Source organism: Microcaecilia unicolor, chromosome 4 (assembly GCF_901765095.1).
Source record: "Microcaecilia unicolor chromosome 4, aMicUni1.1, whole genome shotgun sequence".
In the NCBI taxonomy this organism is placed as follows: Eukaryota; Metazoa; Chordata; class Amphibia; order Gymnophiona; family Siphonopidae; genus Microcaecilia; species Microcaecilia unicolor.
In genome coordinates, this window is record NC_044034.1 from 4,076,304 (window position 1) to 4,092,461 (window position 16,158).

The following is a 16,158-nucleotide window of genomic DNA, read 5'->3' on the forward strand; positions in this document are numbered from 1 at the left end:
ACTGCAAGCCGTGTGCCGTTGCAAAGCTTTGGCTGGTTGATATTTCGCAACATGATAATTGGCACGCCGATTTTCAATTGCAGTATGTGCGGTGGCATCCCTGGGAGATCGAGTGAATTCAAAAATTCTGTTGGATAATTAACCGCTTCATCTGCTTCCAGAACAGTGTCGACGGACTTGTATGTGAGTGGCTCGCTTTGGAATGTTAGACTGAATAATATTGTTAAGTTCTTAGACGTCTTTGTTGTTGGCCGCAAGAACTTTTTATGCCGGTAGAAATTCCGCAGCATGCATTCAATTCATCATTGCCATCACCGATGAAATACATTTGGAGGAATTTATGTTGACCATCTGAGAACGGAAGCAGGGAGCCGACTTTATGATAAATTTGTCCTTTCACTTTGAAAGTTGGCATGAATTGAGCTGTTATGATTTCTGCGCCGGACGACATCATTTGGAAGCATGAGTTGTATTTCCTGATGTTAGATAGGAAATGCTATGATTCGGCGGTATATCCGGCAAGCAAACAGTTTAATGGCTCTGGTGGTTCTCCAAGTTGAGGCAGTTTAATTTTTCCGGCGGTGCAACACATTCCTTTCGTTTCTCCATTAAATTTGAGAGCCTTGCAATAAGGACACACTTCAGTCATAGTGCTGATGAGAATATGGCGGCTGAAACTATAATCATCAGCTGGGTTGTACCAGAATGCAAGGCGATTGTAATGGCGTGATTGCTGAGCATGGACTTGTGTTTGACGCTGAGCTGCTGTTTGTCGTTGACGTCTTTCAACCACTCTCAGCCTGTCGCGTTCATTGTGTTGAGAACGAAGCAGATGTGAAGCTGCAGAACGCGATCGCCGTGCTCGCAACCGTGCATCCTCAAGTCTGGCTGCACGTCGCTCTGCTGCTTCCTGGGCACGTATTTGAGCCATTCTTTGTCTGTTTCGCTGATGCCCGTTCTTCCTCAGTTTGATTTTCAATTACTCGTCGCACTGCTTCCACTCCGCGAGTGCGACGACCTAAGTTTGATCTTCTGCGAGGCATTAGTTGGATGAAGTAAAGCAGATCGATTGCACTGAAAAAGAAGAAAGAAAGTTATAACAAAAACATAGTAACATAGTAGATGACGGCAGAAAAACACCTGCATGGTCCATCCAGTCTGCCCAAGACAAACTCATATGTGTATACCTTACCTTGAATTGAATTTGTACCTGTCCTTTTCAGGGCACAGACCATATAAGTCTGCCCAGCAGTATTTCCCGCCTCCCAACCACCAGTCCCGCCTCCCATCACCGGCTCTGGTATAGACCGTATAAGTCTGCCCTCCCCTATCCTTGCTTCCCAACCACCACCCCCTCTTCCCCCCACCTGCTCCGCCACCCAATTTCAGCTGAGGATCCATTCCTTCTGCACAGGATTCCTCTATGCATATCCCATGCATGTTTGAACTCTGTTACCGTTTTCATCTCCACCACCTCCCGCAGGAGGGCATTCCAAGCATCCACCACCCTCTCCGTGAAAAAATACTTCCTGACATCTTTCCTGAGATCTGCCCCCCTTCAATCTCATTTCATGTCCTCTCGTTCTACCGCCTTCCCATCTCCGGAAAAGATTCGTTTGCGGATTAATACCATTCAAATATTTGAACGTCTGTATCATATCACCCCTGTTCCTCCTTTCCTCCAGGGTGTACATGTTCAGGTCAGCAAGCCTCTCTTCATACATCTTGGAACGTAAATCCCATACCATCCTCGTAGCTTTTCTTTGCACCGCTTCCATTTTTTTAACATCCTTCGCAAGATACGGCCTCCAAAACTGAACACAATACTCCAGGTGGGGCCTCACCAACGTCTTATACAGGGGCATTAAAACCTCCTTTCTTCTGCTGGTCACTCCTCTCTCTATACAGCCTAGCAATCTTCTAGCTACGGCCACCGCCTTGTCGCACTGTTTCGTCGCCTTCAGGTCCTCAGATACTATCACCCCAAGATCCCTCTCCCCGTCCGTGCCTATCAGACTCTCCCCGCCTAACACATACGTCTCCCTTGGATTTCTACTCCCTAAGTGCATCACTTTGCATTTCTTCGCATTGAATTTTAATTGCCAAACGTTAGACCATTCTTCTAGCTTCTTCAGATCTTTTTTCAAGTTTTCCACTCCCTCCGGGGTGTCCACTCTGCTGCAAATCTTGGTGTCATCTGCAAAAAGGCAAACTTTACCTTGTAACCCTTCGGCAATGTCACTCACAAATATATTGAACAGAATCGGCCCCAGCACCGATCCCTGAGGCACTCCACTACTCACCTTTCCCTCCGAGTGAATTTCATTAACCACCACCTTCTGGCGTCTGTCTGTCAACCAGTTCCTAATCCAGTTCACCACTTCGGGTCCTATCTTCAGCCCATCCAGTTTATTTAAGAGCCTCCTGTGGGGAAAGGTGTCAAAAGCTTTGCTGAAATCTAAGTAGATTACGTCTATAGCTCGTCCCTGATTTAATTCTCCTGTCACCCCACTTTTGCAAAACCTGCCCCCTTCCTGAGACCTTTGCTTGCTACAGAGCTCGGCTGTGTCCCTGCCCCAAGATCCATCTTACACGCAGGGAAACTGTTTGGGGACAGGTCACTGCTGCCCTCCCTGTAGCTCCCAGATCCCTGGATCTCTGTGGCTGGGGAAAAAGGGAGGCACTTAGGAGACAGGAAGGAGGGCAAACAGCCCTGGTGTCTTCAAATTACACAAAGCCCTTGACAAAGATCCTGTTCCACAGAGCCACTCCTTATTTTCAAACTTACTACAAGTTATAATGTGAAACAGAAACTGAATTCCTGCTCTCATTTCCTGTAAGAAGCATGGCTGCTGCAAACCCTGCTGAGAGTCTGCGAGATGAAGCTTCTTGTTCTATTTGTCTGGATTATTTTACAGATCCGGTGATGACAGACTGTGGACACAACTTCTGTCGCTCCTGTATCACTCAGAGCTGGGAGGGGAGAGACACAGACTTCCCCTGTCCCCAGTGCAGGGAAACCTCTCAGCAGAGGAACCTCAGATCTAACAGGCAACTGGCAAATGTGACAGAAATGGTGAAAAAGCTTAGCGAGACTTCAGTGAGACCCAAAGAGGAGAGTCTGTGTGAGGAACATGAAGAGAAACTGAAGCTGTTTTGTGAAGAGGATCAGAAAATTATCTGCCTGATTTGTAGAGAGTCCAGAGATCACAAATCTCACACCGTGATCCCCATAGAGGAGGCTGTGCAGGAATACAAGGTGTGTGTATTTAATGAAGTTACTGAAAATTGACATTTTCAATCTCATAAAACTAGGAGTTGAAAAAGCAGAGTTTGAAACGTGAGCAGTAAGTTCAATCATCAAAACTTGAACCCTGGCTGCTGTATCTGAGCATCTTCCATCTACATTCAGGGGTCAATACTCAGCTTGTGAGTTGTGGTTCCTGGAAGGAAAACATTTACTACTACTACTTAACATTTCTAGAGCGCAACTAGGGTTACGCAGCGCTGTACAATTTAATAAAGAAGGACAGTCCCTGCTCAAGGAGCTTACAGTCTAAAGGATGAAATGTCAAGTTGGGGCAGTCAAGATTTCCTGAATAGAGGTGTAGTGGTTAGGTGCCGGAGGCGACATTGAAGAGGTGGGCTTTGAGCAAGGATTTGAAGATGGGCAGGGAGGGAGGGAGGTATTGCCAATACTCCATGTTGTACCAGAGCACCGAAACAGGTAATGTTAGGGCACCTTGTGCAGTTTACCTGGTTAGGGGAGAAAGGGAATGGGATGATATACTGCCTTTCTGTTTTTTTGAGAATATGTCTATGAGTGGGAAAGTGCGGGGTACAAATGTAACTAAAATTAAATTAAAAAAATTAAGGTGCATAACATATACATTACATTACATCCGATCCCACCTACAGTGGTGGAAATAAGTATTTGATCCCTTGCTGATTTTGTAAGTGTGCCCACTGACAAAGACATGAGCAGCCCATAATTGAAGGGTAGGTTATTGGTAACAGTGAGAGATAGCACATCACAAATTAAATCCGGAAAATCACATTGTGGAAAGTATATGAATTTATTTGCATTCTGCAGAGGGAAATAAGTATTTAATACTTGGTGGCAAAACCCTTGTTGGCAAGCACAGCGGTCAGACGTCTTCTGTAGTTGATGATGAGGTTTGCACACATGTCAGGAGGAATTTTGGTCCACTCCTCTTTGCAGATCATCTCTAAATCATTAAGAGTTCTGGGCTGTCGCTTGGCAACTCGCAGCTTCAGCTCCCTCCATAAGTTTTCAATGGGATTAAGGTCTGGTGACTGGCTAGGCCACTCCATGATCCTAATGTGCTTCTTCCTGAGCCACTCCTTTGTTGCCTTGGCTGTATGTTTTGGGTCATTGTCGTGCTGGAAGACCCAGCCACGACCCATTTTAAGGCCCTGGCGGAGGGAAGGAGGTTGTCACTCAGAATTGTACGGTACATGGCCCCATCCATTCTCCCATTGATGCGGTGAAGTAGTCCTGTGCCCTTAGCAGAGAAACACCCCCAAAACATAACATTTCCACCTCCATGCTTGACAGTGGGGACGGTGTTCTTTGGGTCATAGGCAGCATTTCTCTTCCTCCAAACACGGCGAGTTGAGTTCATGCCAAAGAGCTCAATTTTTGTCTCATCTGACCACAGCACCTTCTCCCAATCACTCTCGGCATCATCCAGGTGTTCACTGGCAAACTTCAGACGGGCCGTCACATGTGCCTTCCGGAGCAGGGGGACCTTGCGGGCACTGCAGGATTGCAATCCGTTATGTCTTAATGTGTTACCAATGGTTTTCGTGGTGACAGTGGTCCCAGCTGCCTTGAGATCATTGACAAGTTCCCCCCTTGTAGTTGTAGGCTGATTTCTAACCTTCCTCATGATCAAGGATACCCCACGAGGTGAGATTTTGCGTGGAGCCCCAGATCTTTGTCGATTGACAGTCATTTTGTACTTCTTCCATTTTCTTACTATGGCACCAACAGTTGTCTCCTTCTCGCCCAGCGTCTTACTGATGGTTTTGTAGCCCATTCCAGCCTTGTGCAGGTGTATGATCTTGTCCCTGACATCCTTAGACAGCTCCTTGCTCTTGGCCATTTTGTAGAGGTTAGAGTCTGACTGATTCACTGAGTCTGTGGACAGGTGTCTTTCATACAGGTAACCATTGCCGACAGCTGTCTGTCATGCAGGTAACGAGTTGATTTGGAGCATCTACCTGGTCTGTAGGGGCCAGATCTCTTACTGGTTGGTGGGGGATCAAATACTTATTTCCCTCTGCAGAATGCAAATAAATTCATATACTTTCCACAATGTGATTTTCCGGATTTAATTTGTGATGTGCTATCTCTCACTGTTACCAATAACCTACCCTTCAATTATGGGCTGCTCATGTCTTTGTCAGTGGGCAAACTTACAAAATCAGCAAGGGATCAAATACTTATTTCCACCACTGTATATCAAATGTATTATAGGCTTGCAGATACATACTACTACTATTTAGCATTTCTATAGCGCTACAAGGCATAGGCAGCGCTGCACAAACATAGAAGAAAGACAGTCCCTGCTCAAAGAGCTATGTAATAAAAGTGAGCCAAGTATAGGACAATCAAGCCATTGTGACATCACTGATGAGGTTGGCTCTTATTGGTGGACTGAGGCATTATGACATCACACTATTAGCTCTGGTTACAAGAGACTACTACTACTACTATTTAGCATTTCTATAGCGCTACAAGGCGTACGCAGCGCTGCACAAACATAGAAGAAAGACAGTCCCTGCTCAAAAAGCATAGCAGTCGATACTACTTCAGATATCAAAATACAGTCTTACAGATCCTGCTGTACATTCTGTAGAAGCCATCACACAGCCATTCTATGTGCACAAAACAAATAGAACAGTCATTAAACAGTATTTATTTATTGCATTTGTACCCCACATTTTCCCACCTATTTGCAGGCTCAATGTAGCTTACATAGTACCGTCAAAGGCGTTTGCCCAAATCACCTTACTTTTATGTTAATGCCCCCCACAAACACACATCACCTATTTACTTCCCCTCCCTCCCTCCTCCCCCTTCCCCCTCACCCCGCCCTCTCCTGGAGAACGTTGAGATCCCGCGTATAACACCGCATAAAACTGCCATAGAGATCTATACGCCTGGCCACTTATTTGTCGAGATGCTAGTAGCCGCTCTGTCTCCCATCTAGCCATTTGTACCATCTTTGCTGGCCATTGCTGAACAGTTGGTGGTTCATCTGCTATCCAGTTCACCAATAAGGCTTTCCTATCTACCATTAGCGCCACACACACAAAACACACCTGTGAGGAAGATAATCCCTGGTCAGTCAAATGTGCCCCATCTCCCAGGAGTAGCACCTTGTAAGACCATTCCACCAAAACATTTAACATACTACTACTACTACTTATCACTTCCAAAGCCCCCAACACTCCCATCCAAAAAGTATGCAGTTTCATACATTCCAAAAAAGTGTGGACAAGTGTGCCCACTCGCTGTTTGCAGTGCACACACCTGTCATCCTCCCACAGCCCCATTCGCTTCCCCTTTTCCCTAGTGATGAAAGCACCATGGAGCAGCTTGTAAATTAGCACTGGGAGTCACTTTGAATGCTCCCATAAAATATTTTGGTAACATGTCCACCGTGGTCTCCTCTTCCAACTGCACCCCCCCACCGCCCCGCTAATACAGCAAAAAAAAAAATGCCTCTCTCTGCTCCCTGCCCAAGGCATACCATACTGCAAGCTTATTGGCCTCCTTAGGCACCTGACAAAATATCTTGTCCAAACGTGAGAAAGTGGGACCACATGTCCTTGTAGGTAACAGAGACCCACAGTACTGCCTCCATAGCTACCTTTGTTGTCTGGTGACTTTGTTTTTCCGATCATGTCGGTCCCAGTTTCTGATTCTGCTGCTCTCTATCTGTTCCCTTAACTCCGTTTCCAGGGATTCCTTTCCATTCATTTCTTTACTTTCCTCCTTTCTTCTTCATTTCTTGTTCTACATCCATAGGTAAAAGCTGTGGCCTCCGCAGACTTGACTGGAGGAGGTACAGAGTGGATCCAGTTTTTGCCTATTTTCTCCATCCATGTGCAGTTTTTCTCCTCTTTTCCCTTTCCCTCTTCTCCATCAGTATGCATCTCATAGTAGTAACATAGTAGATGACAGCAGAAAAAGACCTGCACAGTCCATCCAGTCTGTCCAACAAGATAAACTCATGTGCTATTTTTTGTGTATACCCTACCTTGATTTGTACCTGTCCTCTCCTTCCTAGTCTTTCCTCCCCTCCATCCATATGCATCTCCTGTCCTTCCTCTCTCTTCCCTCTCATCCATCCATGTCCAGCATTTCTCCTCTCTCTTCCCCTCCATCCATGTTCATCTCACTTCCTCTCTCTGCCCTCTGCTCCATCCATGTTCATCTCACTTCCTCTCTCTTCCCTCTGTTCCATCCATGTTCATCTCACTTCCTCTCTCTTTCCTTCCCTCCATCCGTGTCCAGAATTTCTTGTCTCTCCTAAATCCATGTGCATCTCCTCTGTCTTCCCTCCCCTCCATCCATGTACAGCATTTATCCTCTTCCCCTCCCCTCCATCCATGTTCATCTCACTTCCTCTCTCTTTCCTCCTCTTCATCCATGTCCAGCATTTCAACTCTCTCTCCTCCCCACTATCCATGTGCATCTCCTTCCTCTGTCTTCCCTCTCCTCCATCCAGCATTTCTCCTCTCTCCCTTCCCCTCCATCTGTGAGTATCTCCTTCCTCTGTCTTTCCTTCCCTCCAACATTTCTCTTCCCTGCCCTCCACTCCATCCATGTCCAGCATTTCTCCTCTCTCCCCTCCATCCATGTCCAGCATTTCTCCTCTTTCCCTTCCCCTCCATCCGTGTGTATCTCCTTCCTCTATCTTTCCTTCCCTCCAACATTTCTCTTCCCTGCCCTCCACTCCATCCATGTCCAGCATTTCGCCTCTCTCCCCTCCCCTCCATCCATGTGCATCTCCTTCCTGTCTTCCCTCTCCTCCATCCATGTCCAGCATTTCTCCTGCCCGCCCCTCCATCCATCCATGTTCAGCAACTCTCTTCTCTCCCCTGCCCTCCCTTCCCTTCCATGTCCAAGGTAAACTACAAAACAGATGAAGATATGATTCCATGTGCCCCAATGAAAGAAGAGTTTAATTCTACTTCCATTTAATTTTAATATATTCCATCATCTTTATAAACACCAGGCTTCCCAAGGCAGATTACAACCAGTTAAGATGAACCCATCAGGAAACAGAATATTCTCACTGAAATCTGGCCATCTGAATTGTATAGAAGCACAGTGAAGAAAACTGAGCACAAACTACAGAATTTATTATTGCTGTTTCTACTAGCTACAATCATTTTTGAAGTTGTTTTAGTGATATTCAATTATGTCTTTTCTCCTCCACCTTGTAAGGCACTGCCTATCCGACAAAAACAGTGTTAGACTTGTTACAGATGGACCGACAATAAAGAATGACAACGTGGATGCAGCAGCTCACAGGTTTGCTTGCTGTGTTTTGAGTGAACGGCGACGGCTGAGCAGGGGAGTGGAAACAGAGATTCATCAAATGTCTTCCTTACAGTGGACTAGATAGAGAGTGGAGTGGAAGTGAGCCTATTTACCGAAGTCGCAGCGGCAAACCGGGGGGCGGTGGCAGTAAAGGCAGCAAGCAGGCAGGCTCGGCTCCGTCCTTCGCTTCCCTGCCCTCTCAGCGTCCTGCCCTCGTGGAAAGGAAATGACATCAGATGAAGGTGAGACGCTGAGAGGGCAGGAAAGCGAAGGACGGAGGCGAGCCTGCCTGCCTGCTTGCTGTCTTTACTGCTGCCACCCGCTGGTTCGCTGCTGCGACTTCGGTAAATAGAATATTTTCCAGGGGGCAGAACGGAATGTAGGGGAGCTGTCGGCCTTCAGAAATAAAGGTGCCAGTATGCCGTACCGGTGCGTACCAGCACAAAAAAAAAAAGCACTGGTTATATCACTTAGAATTTTAACCTCTCAGAATTCAATTATCTTAAAGAAATGATCTAAAGTGGAAGGAACATCTCATATTTACTGTTGAGTCTGAAATTGTGGTTATGTTTAAATCTTTTTTATTAATGTACATCAACTTAAGGTTAACAATTGTCCATATATTGCATATAACCCAAAAACAGTCGAACAACTATCCCAGTAAATAAACACAGTTGTAGATATACTTGTCTTTTTCATTTCCCCCCATCCTCCCTCCCCATGCCACACATCAGTGTTGTTATTCTTATAGAGATATTGTAACTTTACAACATGACTTGTCCTACCTATGTACTTTATCAAAAAACCTCTCCCCCCTTCCCCCAATCCCCCTCCCTCATTCCCTCTTACCTACCTCTTTAACCCCTCCCTCCCCCAAATATCAACCCTCCCCATCCCTTTCCCCCCTCCCTAACCCTCCCTGCCTCTCGTCCTCTGTTTAAGACTCTATAAGTTCAAAAGGTAACTCCTGGCCGGAGCCGACAAAGTGTTCCAGAAGGGGGACCATATCTGTTGTAAGTCTTCGCCTGCACTCGAGTTCATGTCCTTGACTCCTATTCGTTCCATACGCATCAAGTGTATCATCTGCGTGCGCCATTGTGTCACTATGGGATATTTGTGCGTCAGCCATTCTTTCAGTATGACTTGTCTGGCGACCACAACAGCTTTACTGATGAAATTTTTATATCCTTTTGGAATCGGGTGTCTAATTTTAAATTGACCAAATAATAACATTGGTTCACATTTCCACAGGCTATTGCAAGTAATAACTTCCTAACATTATGTGTTGCCTGTCGCCTCCGCACAAACCCCACCTGTTCTGGGCCTATGAGCATGGGTAGCCACTGGGCCAATCTCTCAGCTAGAATCTTAGCAAGCAACTTCACGTCTAAATTTAGCAGTGAAATTGGCCTGTAAGAGCCCACTTCATCGGCCGGTTTACCGGGTTTGGGAATCATTGTGATAAGCGCCGTGTTTGTATGTAGGGGAAATTCCCCGGTGTTTACTATCTCTTCATGATATTCCAAAAGGGATGCCAGCGCGTCTGGGGGTAACATTTTGTAGTATTCCCCAGAATACCCATCTGGGCCTGGTGCTGAGTGTCGTTTTAGGGATTTCACTGCCTTCTGTATCTCTAACAATGTTATTGGACTGTTTAACCCATCTAATCCTTCTTGGGGTATCTGATCTAGTCCTGCATTCTTGAGGTACTCAGAGAGGTGTTTATTCGCCGGCCCTTGCTCTACCGAGTATAACTTAGCAAAGTACTCAGTGAACATCTTCCCGATTCCTTTCCTATCTGTAATTATGTTCCCACACGTGTCCTTTAGTGCCGCTACTGACCTGGGTCCCCCCCAATTTTTAACGAGCCGTGCTAAAAGTCTCCCTGGTCGGTTCCCGAATCTCTGCAACTTATATTTGTAGTACAGTGCAGATTTGTTCTCTCTTTCATGTAAAAGTGAATTAAGTGCCACTTGTGCAGCTTTCAAGTTTTCTAATGTTACTCGGGTCGGGTGTTGTATATGTTTTTGTTTGGCTCTTTTCATTTGCTCCTCCAATTTTAGTATGGCTTGTGCCCCTATCTTCCGCTTACGGCTACAAAAGGCGATAATTTCCCCCCTTAGTACTGCCTTCGAGGCTGACCAAAACAATGTGGGTTGGCTATGTGCATGTACTTTATTATTCTCTGCATAGTCCTCCCATTTTTCTTTTAAATGCTTTTGAAATTGGGGGTCCGTGGCCAGGTGAGCTGGAAAGCGCCAGCCCCTCCCTCCCCTTTCATTGGCCAATACTTCCAAGTCTATCCATATTAACGCATGGTCAGAAATCACCTCAGGACCAATAGTTGCAGTTCTTACCTGAGAGAACATTGTGCGTTCTACTAAAATGTAGTCTAGTCGGGCTAATGTGCCGTGAGCCCTGGACCTATGTGTAAAATCCTTTTCCCCCGGATGTAATGTTCTCCAAACATCTATAAGATCAAGAGCCTGAGAGAGGGCCCGAAACTCCTGTACTCTATTTCCCGCGTAATGCTGGGATGTGGGGTTCGTGCAGTCAATCTCGGGATCTGCTACCATGTTAAGGTCTCCCATTATGACTATTTGCTTATTATGATTCCCCAAACAGTGACCTATAATTGTTTTATAAAACTGTGGATCATGTGTCGTTGGTCCATAAATTCCCACCAAGATGAATTCAATGCCTTGTAACCACACTTGCAGCATTATGTAGTTTCCTTGCACCCCTTTAGCCAACATTTGAGCTTTATAATTTAGCCCCTTCCTGAACAATACTGCTACTCCCCCTCTCCTACCTTGTGGAGTCGCCGCAAAACTCTCCCCTACCCAGGACCTCTTTAATTTAGCATGCTCTACCTCTGTGAGTCGGGTTTCCTGTAGACACACTATGTCTGCTTTGTGTCGCTTTAATTCTGTCAATATTTTAGATCTTTTTATGGGGGAACTAATGCCCCCCACATTCCAGGACACTAATCTGACCAGCATAATGCTGCTTGTTTAATATAAACTGGATTGTCACCTTCTCTGGGTTTTCTTTTTAATTTGCTCTCAGCCCTGCCCAGGTTTTTTATCACTTGGGCTATTCTATGCAGTGTCATGGTCTTTACTGCTCCCCTAATCCCACCATGCCACCTCAGTCTTTCGCTTTGTATTGCCCCCTTTTTACATCTACTTCTTCTTACCCACAACCAGGTCCCCTCTCTACTATACCAATACTTGGACGAGTTCTCCCCCCTTTCCCCCATCCCCCACCCCTTCCTACAATCTCCCTTCTCTCTTCTACCCCTTCCTGTTCCGCAAGCTACTTACGGATTTGGTATTCCGGATTTTGCAGAGGGAGTCCCCACTCTCCTTTGAACAATTAAATTATTACCAGTCACCTTTTTCAATCATATGGTTCTGCTTCTTTTTTTTTCTTCCGCCCTCCATTAATGTCGCTCATGACTTTTTACCAAGTCCTTAATCAGTTATAAAGGCCTGAGCCTCTGCCACGTTTTGAAAGTGCTTCCACGTGTCCTGATGTCGTATCTTCAAATGTGCGGGATACATCAATGCAAATTTTACATTCTTTTGTGCCAATTCCGCACATATCGGGTGGAACGCCCGCCTCTGTTCTTGTACTTTCTGAGAGAAATCTTGAAAAATCATTATCTTCTGTCCTTCAAAGCGTAAAGACTCTCTTTTCTGGCGGAATCCTTGTAGTATCTCCACTCTGTGTCGAAAATTCATGAGTTTTGCCACTACTACTCTGGGGCGCTGGGAATTTTCCATTCGGCGCCCTACTCTGTGGGCCCTCTCGATAACCAAGTGGCCTGTGGAATCAGTCAGCGCTAGTTCCTTTGAAAGCCAGTTTTCCAGCCAGTCCGACAGGTTTCTATCCTGTATTCGCTCTGGGATCCCCACTATCCTTATGTTGTTCCTCCTGGACCTGTTTTCTAGGTCTTCCAGCTTAGCAGCATGTTCCGCCAGCTGCTGTTGTAGTTGAGCTATATCGGGGCCCTGTGCACGTGTATCATCTTCGAGCGCCGCAACTCTCACCTCAAGGTCTCCCGCTCTAGTCTCCAGTCCGTCAAGCCCAGTTTGAATGGCCTCCAGGCGTTTAGACAGTGCATCCCAGCGCGGATCCATCGCGCGAACCACCGCTGCTGTTAGTTGTTCTAGTTGCATCTCTATGAATGCCGGCGCCGCGACCGCGGAGCCGTCCACCATTTTGTTTTCTCCACCTCCAGCTTTTCCCCTCGTTTTCGTGCCGGTTTTCTGCGCCATTTCAGTGGGGGATTTATGGACAAACTTGTCCATGCAGCCAGTCACCTAGGAGGGCGTTTTGTACGCGATGTGACTTTTTATTTATCCGATTTCGAGCGGGGGTTCCCGGAGCTTCAAACAGCTGCTGCCGCTTCGCTCACTGCATAACCGGAAGTCTGAAATTGTGGTTATAAAATAATCACATGCTAATCAAGGATGTTTTAATATTCACAGGAAAAGCTTAAAATGCACCTGAAGCCTGTGAAAAAGAATCTGGAAGATCTGGAGAAGTTAAAATCTACTGAAGGGAAGAAAGCTGAAGAGCTGAAGGTGGGTGTCTGTGTCTCTTTCTGATCCAGTTTCTGCAGGGTTGTTTTTTTTCCTCTCACTACATCAATCCCCTGAATCACCTGAATAAGAGAATTCAATCTGCCTCGTTACTAATAGTATGTTTTCAGCCAATAAGGAACCAACAAATAGTTTCCATATTATAAGTATCGCTACCTTATACGCTGAGAACAGGCAGATTCTGAATCCGTATGTGGAACAAAGGAAAATTGTAACATATTTCTTGCAGAGAGGTAGTGTGGTATGGGCTGCAAAATGGGAAAGGAGAACTGGGCTCAGGCTTGATCCCATCCAGCAGTGTAGAGTGGGGGTCTTCGGGGCTGTTGTGGTGCCAGGAAGGATGGCTGCAGGGCTGAGTGCACCAGGGCCTGTTAGGGGGCAGGAATTGGAGCAGTAGCATGGTCCTGAGAACTGAAAGAGTCTCTGGTGTAGGGAAGCAAAGCGAGAGGTAGGCAGGAGCCTGAAAAAGAGAAAGAAGTAAGTTCTGGGCACACTGGGGAAAATATTGTCCCGATTCAGCTGGCTTGCCTTGTTGGAGTGAACCTGGGAAACCAACTTGAGCACCAGTGGGTCAAAAGCAGGAGCCCTGACAAACCCAGAAGTATGTTCATGGGTGCATGCATGTTCATGGGATCACAGGTCCACACAGGGCCCATAAGGAAAGTGGAGCTTGGTGTGGAACAGAACTAGGACTCAGTGGGGAGGTGAGAAGTGAGAGTGGAGGAAGAGAAGAGCAACAGCGGAGGTCTTTTAATGATTCTGAGTTGGTCATTGAAGGAAGGTTGTGAGAGCTGAGTTATCCTCCACCCGATAATACTTCAAAAAGTTGAAGATGAGTATTTTATATACATTTATGTAAAAAACATTTAAAATACAGTTAAAGGTGTTAGTTAAAGATGTTATATTAGATGTGCTTTTGAATTTTTGACCCACAGTAGAGTTTTGCCAGGTGTGACGTGAAGTTTTCAGATTTCTCAGCTGCTGGAGTTGCCCTCAAAGCCCATCTAGATCTGTCTTTCTATAATTCGGACAGAGATCGTAGAAATGTATTTATTTATTTGTTGCATTTGTACCCCACATTTTCCCACCTATTTGCAGGCTCAATGTGACTTACATAGTACCGTCAAAGGCGTTTGCCCAGTCGGTGGATAACAAATACAAAGTTGTATAGTGATTGTATGAGGTATAAGTGGAGGGTCGGAATGGATGAAGATTGCGTGTTGTCTTGTTCGATCATAGTCATGCTGTGTTGGTAGGTGAAGAGGGTTACGTGGGGTTGTTGGGGTAGGCCTTTTTGAAGAGGTTGGTTTTTAGTGATTTCCTGAAGTTCAAGTGGTTGTGGATTGTTTTCACAACTTTGGGGAGCCCATTCCATAGTTATGCAGTTATGTAGGAGAAGCCGGCTGCGTAAGTTGATTTGTATTTCAGTCCTTTGCAATTTGGGTAGTGTAGGTTTAGGTAGGATCTTGATGATCTGACTTTGTTTCTTATTGGTAAGTCTATGAGGTCTGTCATGTATTCTGGGACTGCGCCGTATATGATTTTGTGGACTAAGGTGCAGATTTTGAGGATGATCTGTTCTTTGATTGGGAGCCAATGCAACTTTTCTCGGAGGGGTTTGGCACTTTCAAAGCGTGTTTTGCTGAATATCAGCCTGGCTGCTGTATTTTGGGCGGTCTGGAGTTTTTTAATGAGTTGTTCTTTGTTGCCCACGTAGATTCCGTTGCAATAATCTGCATGGCTTAGGACCATTGATTGTATTAGGTATCGAAAAGTTGCTATTGGGAAGAAAGGTTTTAATCGTTTGAGCTTCCATATTGAATAGAACATTTTCTTTGTTACAGAGTTTACTTGGCTCTCGAGGGTAAGGTTGCGATCGAGTGTGCAACCGAGTATTTTCAAACTGTCCAAGGTAGGGAGGGTATGTCCTGGAGTATTTATGGTTGTGGGTTTGTATGTGTTATATGGAGAGGAGAGGACGAGGCAATGTGTTTTTTCGGTGTTCAGTTTCATTTGGAATGAGTTTGCCCAGGAGTCCATGATGTTCAGACTATCATTGATTTTGTTGGTTATTTCTGTCTGATCATGTCTGAAGGGGATGTATATTGTATCATCATTTGCGTAAATGAATGGGTTAAGGCCTCGGTTGGATAAGGACTGTGCCAGTGGAATCATCATCATGTTGAAGAGTATTGCTGATAATGATGATCCTTGAGGTACTCTGCAGACTGCTTTCCACGGTGGTGATATGTTTGACTTTGATTTTACTTAATAAGTTCTAGTGGTTAGAAAGCCTTTGATCCAGTTAAGTACGTTTCCTTCAAACCCGAAGTGGCCTAGTATTCTTAGTAGTATGTTGTGGTTTACCATGTCGAATGCGCGCGACATGTCGAACTGGAGGAGGAGTATGCTTTTGCCTATGGCAATGTCCTGCTTGAATTTGGCCAGGAGGGTGACTAGGACAGTGCTATGGTGGGATCGGAATCCTGATTGTGAATTATGTAGTATTGAGAACTTGTCCAGGTATTCCGTAAGCTGTTTAGTCACGAAGCTCTCCATCATTTTTACTACTAATGGGATAGACGCAACTGGGTGGAATTGGTGATATTGTTTGTGCTTTTCTTGGCGTCTTTTGGTATTGGGGTGAGTAGGATGTTGCCATGTTCCTCAGGGAAGAGACCTTGTTGTAACATGAAGTTTAGATGGGATGTAAGGTCTGCTATGAAGTGGTCTGGGGCAAACTTCAGTAGATGACTGGGACATGTATCCAGTTTGCAGTGGGTCTTGGCGAACCTGTGAGTCGCTTGTGTAACTGATTCGGTGCTGAGGAGATTAAATGTTGTCCAAATGCGGTCAGCTGGGTATCCTTCGGAGGATGGGTCCAGATCGTTGAAGAAGATTTCGATGTCGGTATTGTGATGAGGAGGTGTGCTGCATAGTTTTATTATTTTTTCGATAAAGTAGTTA

At 45.6% G+C, this 16,158-nt stretch overlaps 2 protein-coding genes across 4 annotated transcripts in view; both read left to right on the forward strand.

Moving 5' to 3' along the window:
• Positions 1–16,158, forward strand: part of LOC115468254 (E3 ubiquitin-protein ligase TRIM39-like) — an 872,633-nt gene that overhangs the window by 94,999 nt on the left and 761,476 nt on the right. The gene's annotated exons all lie outside the window — the stretch shown is intronic.
• The window catches only part of LOC115468253 (E3 ubiquitin-protein ligase TRIM39-like), a 37,075-nt gene continuing 23,704 nt past the window's right edge, over positions 2,788–16,158 (forward strand). Inside the window, exons 1-2 of one of the 3 annotated variants that reach the window (XM_030199805.1) lie at positions 2,788–3,259; positions 13,078–13,173. In XM_030199805.1, coding sequence (XP_030055665.1) covers positions 2,846–3,259; positions 13,078–13,173 — 510 coding nt within the window. In that variant the 5' untranslated portion in view covers positions 2,788–2,845. The remainder of the gene's footprint in view (positions 3,260–13,077; positions 13,174–16,158) is intronic. The other 2 variants (XM_030199807.1, XM_030199808.1) reach the window with 2 other exon arrangements.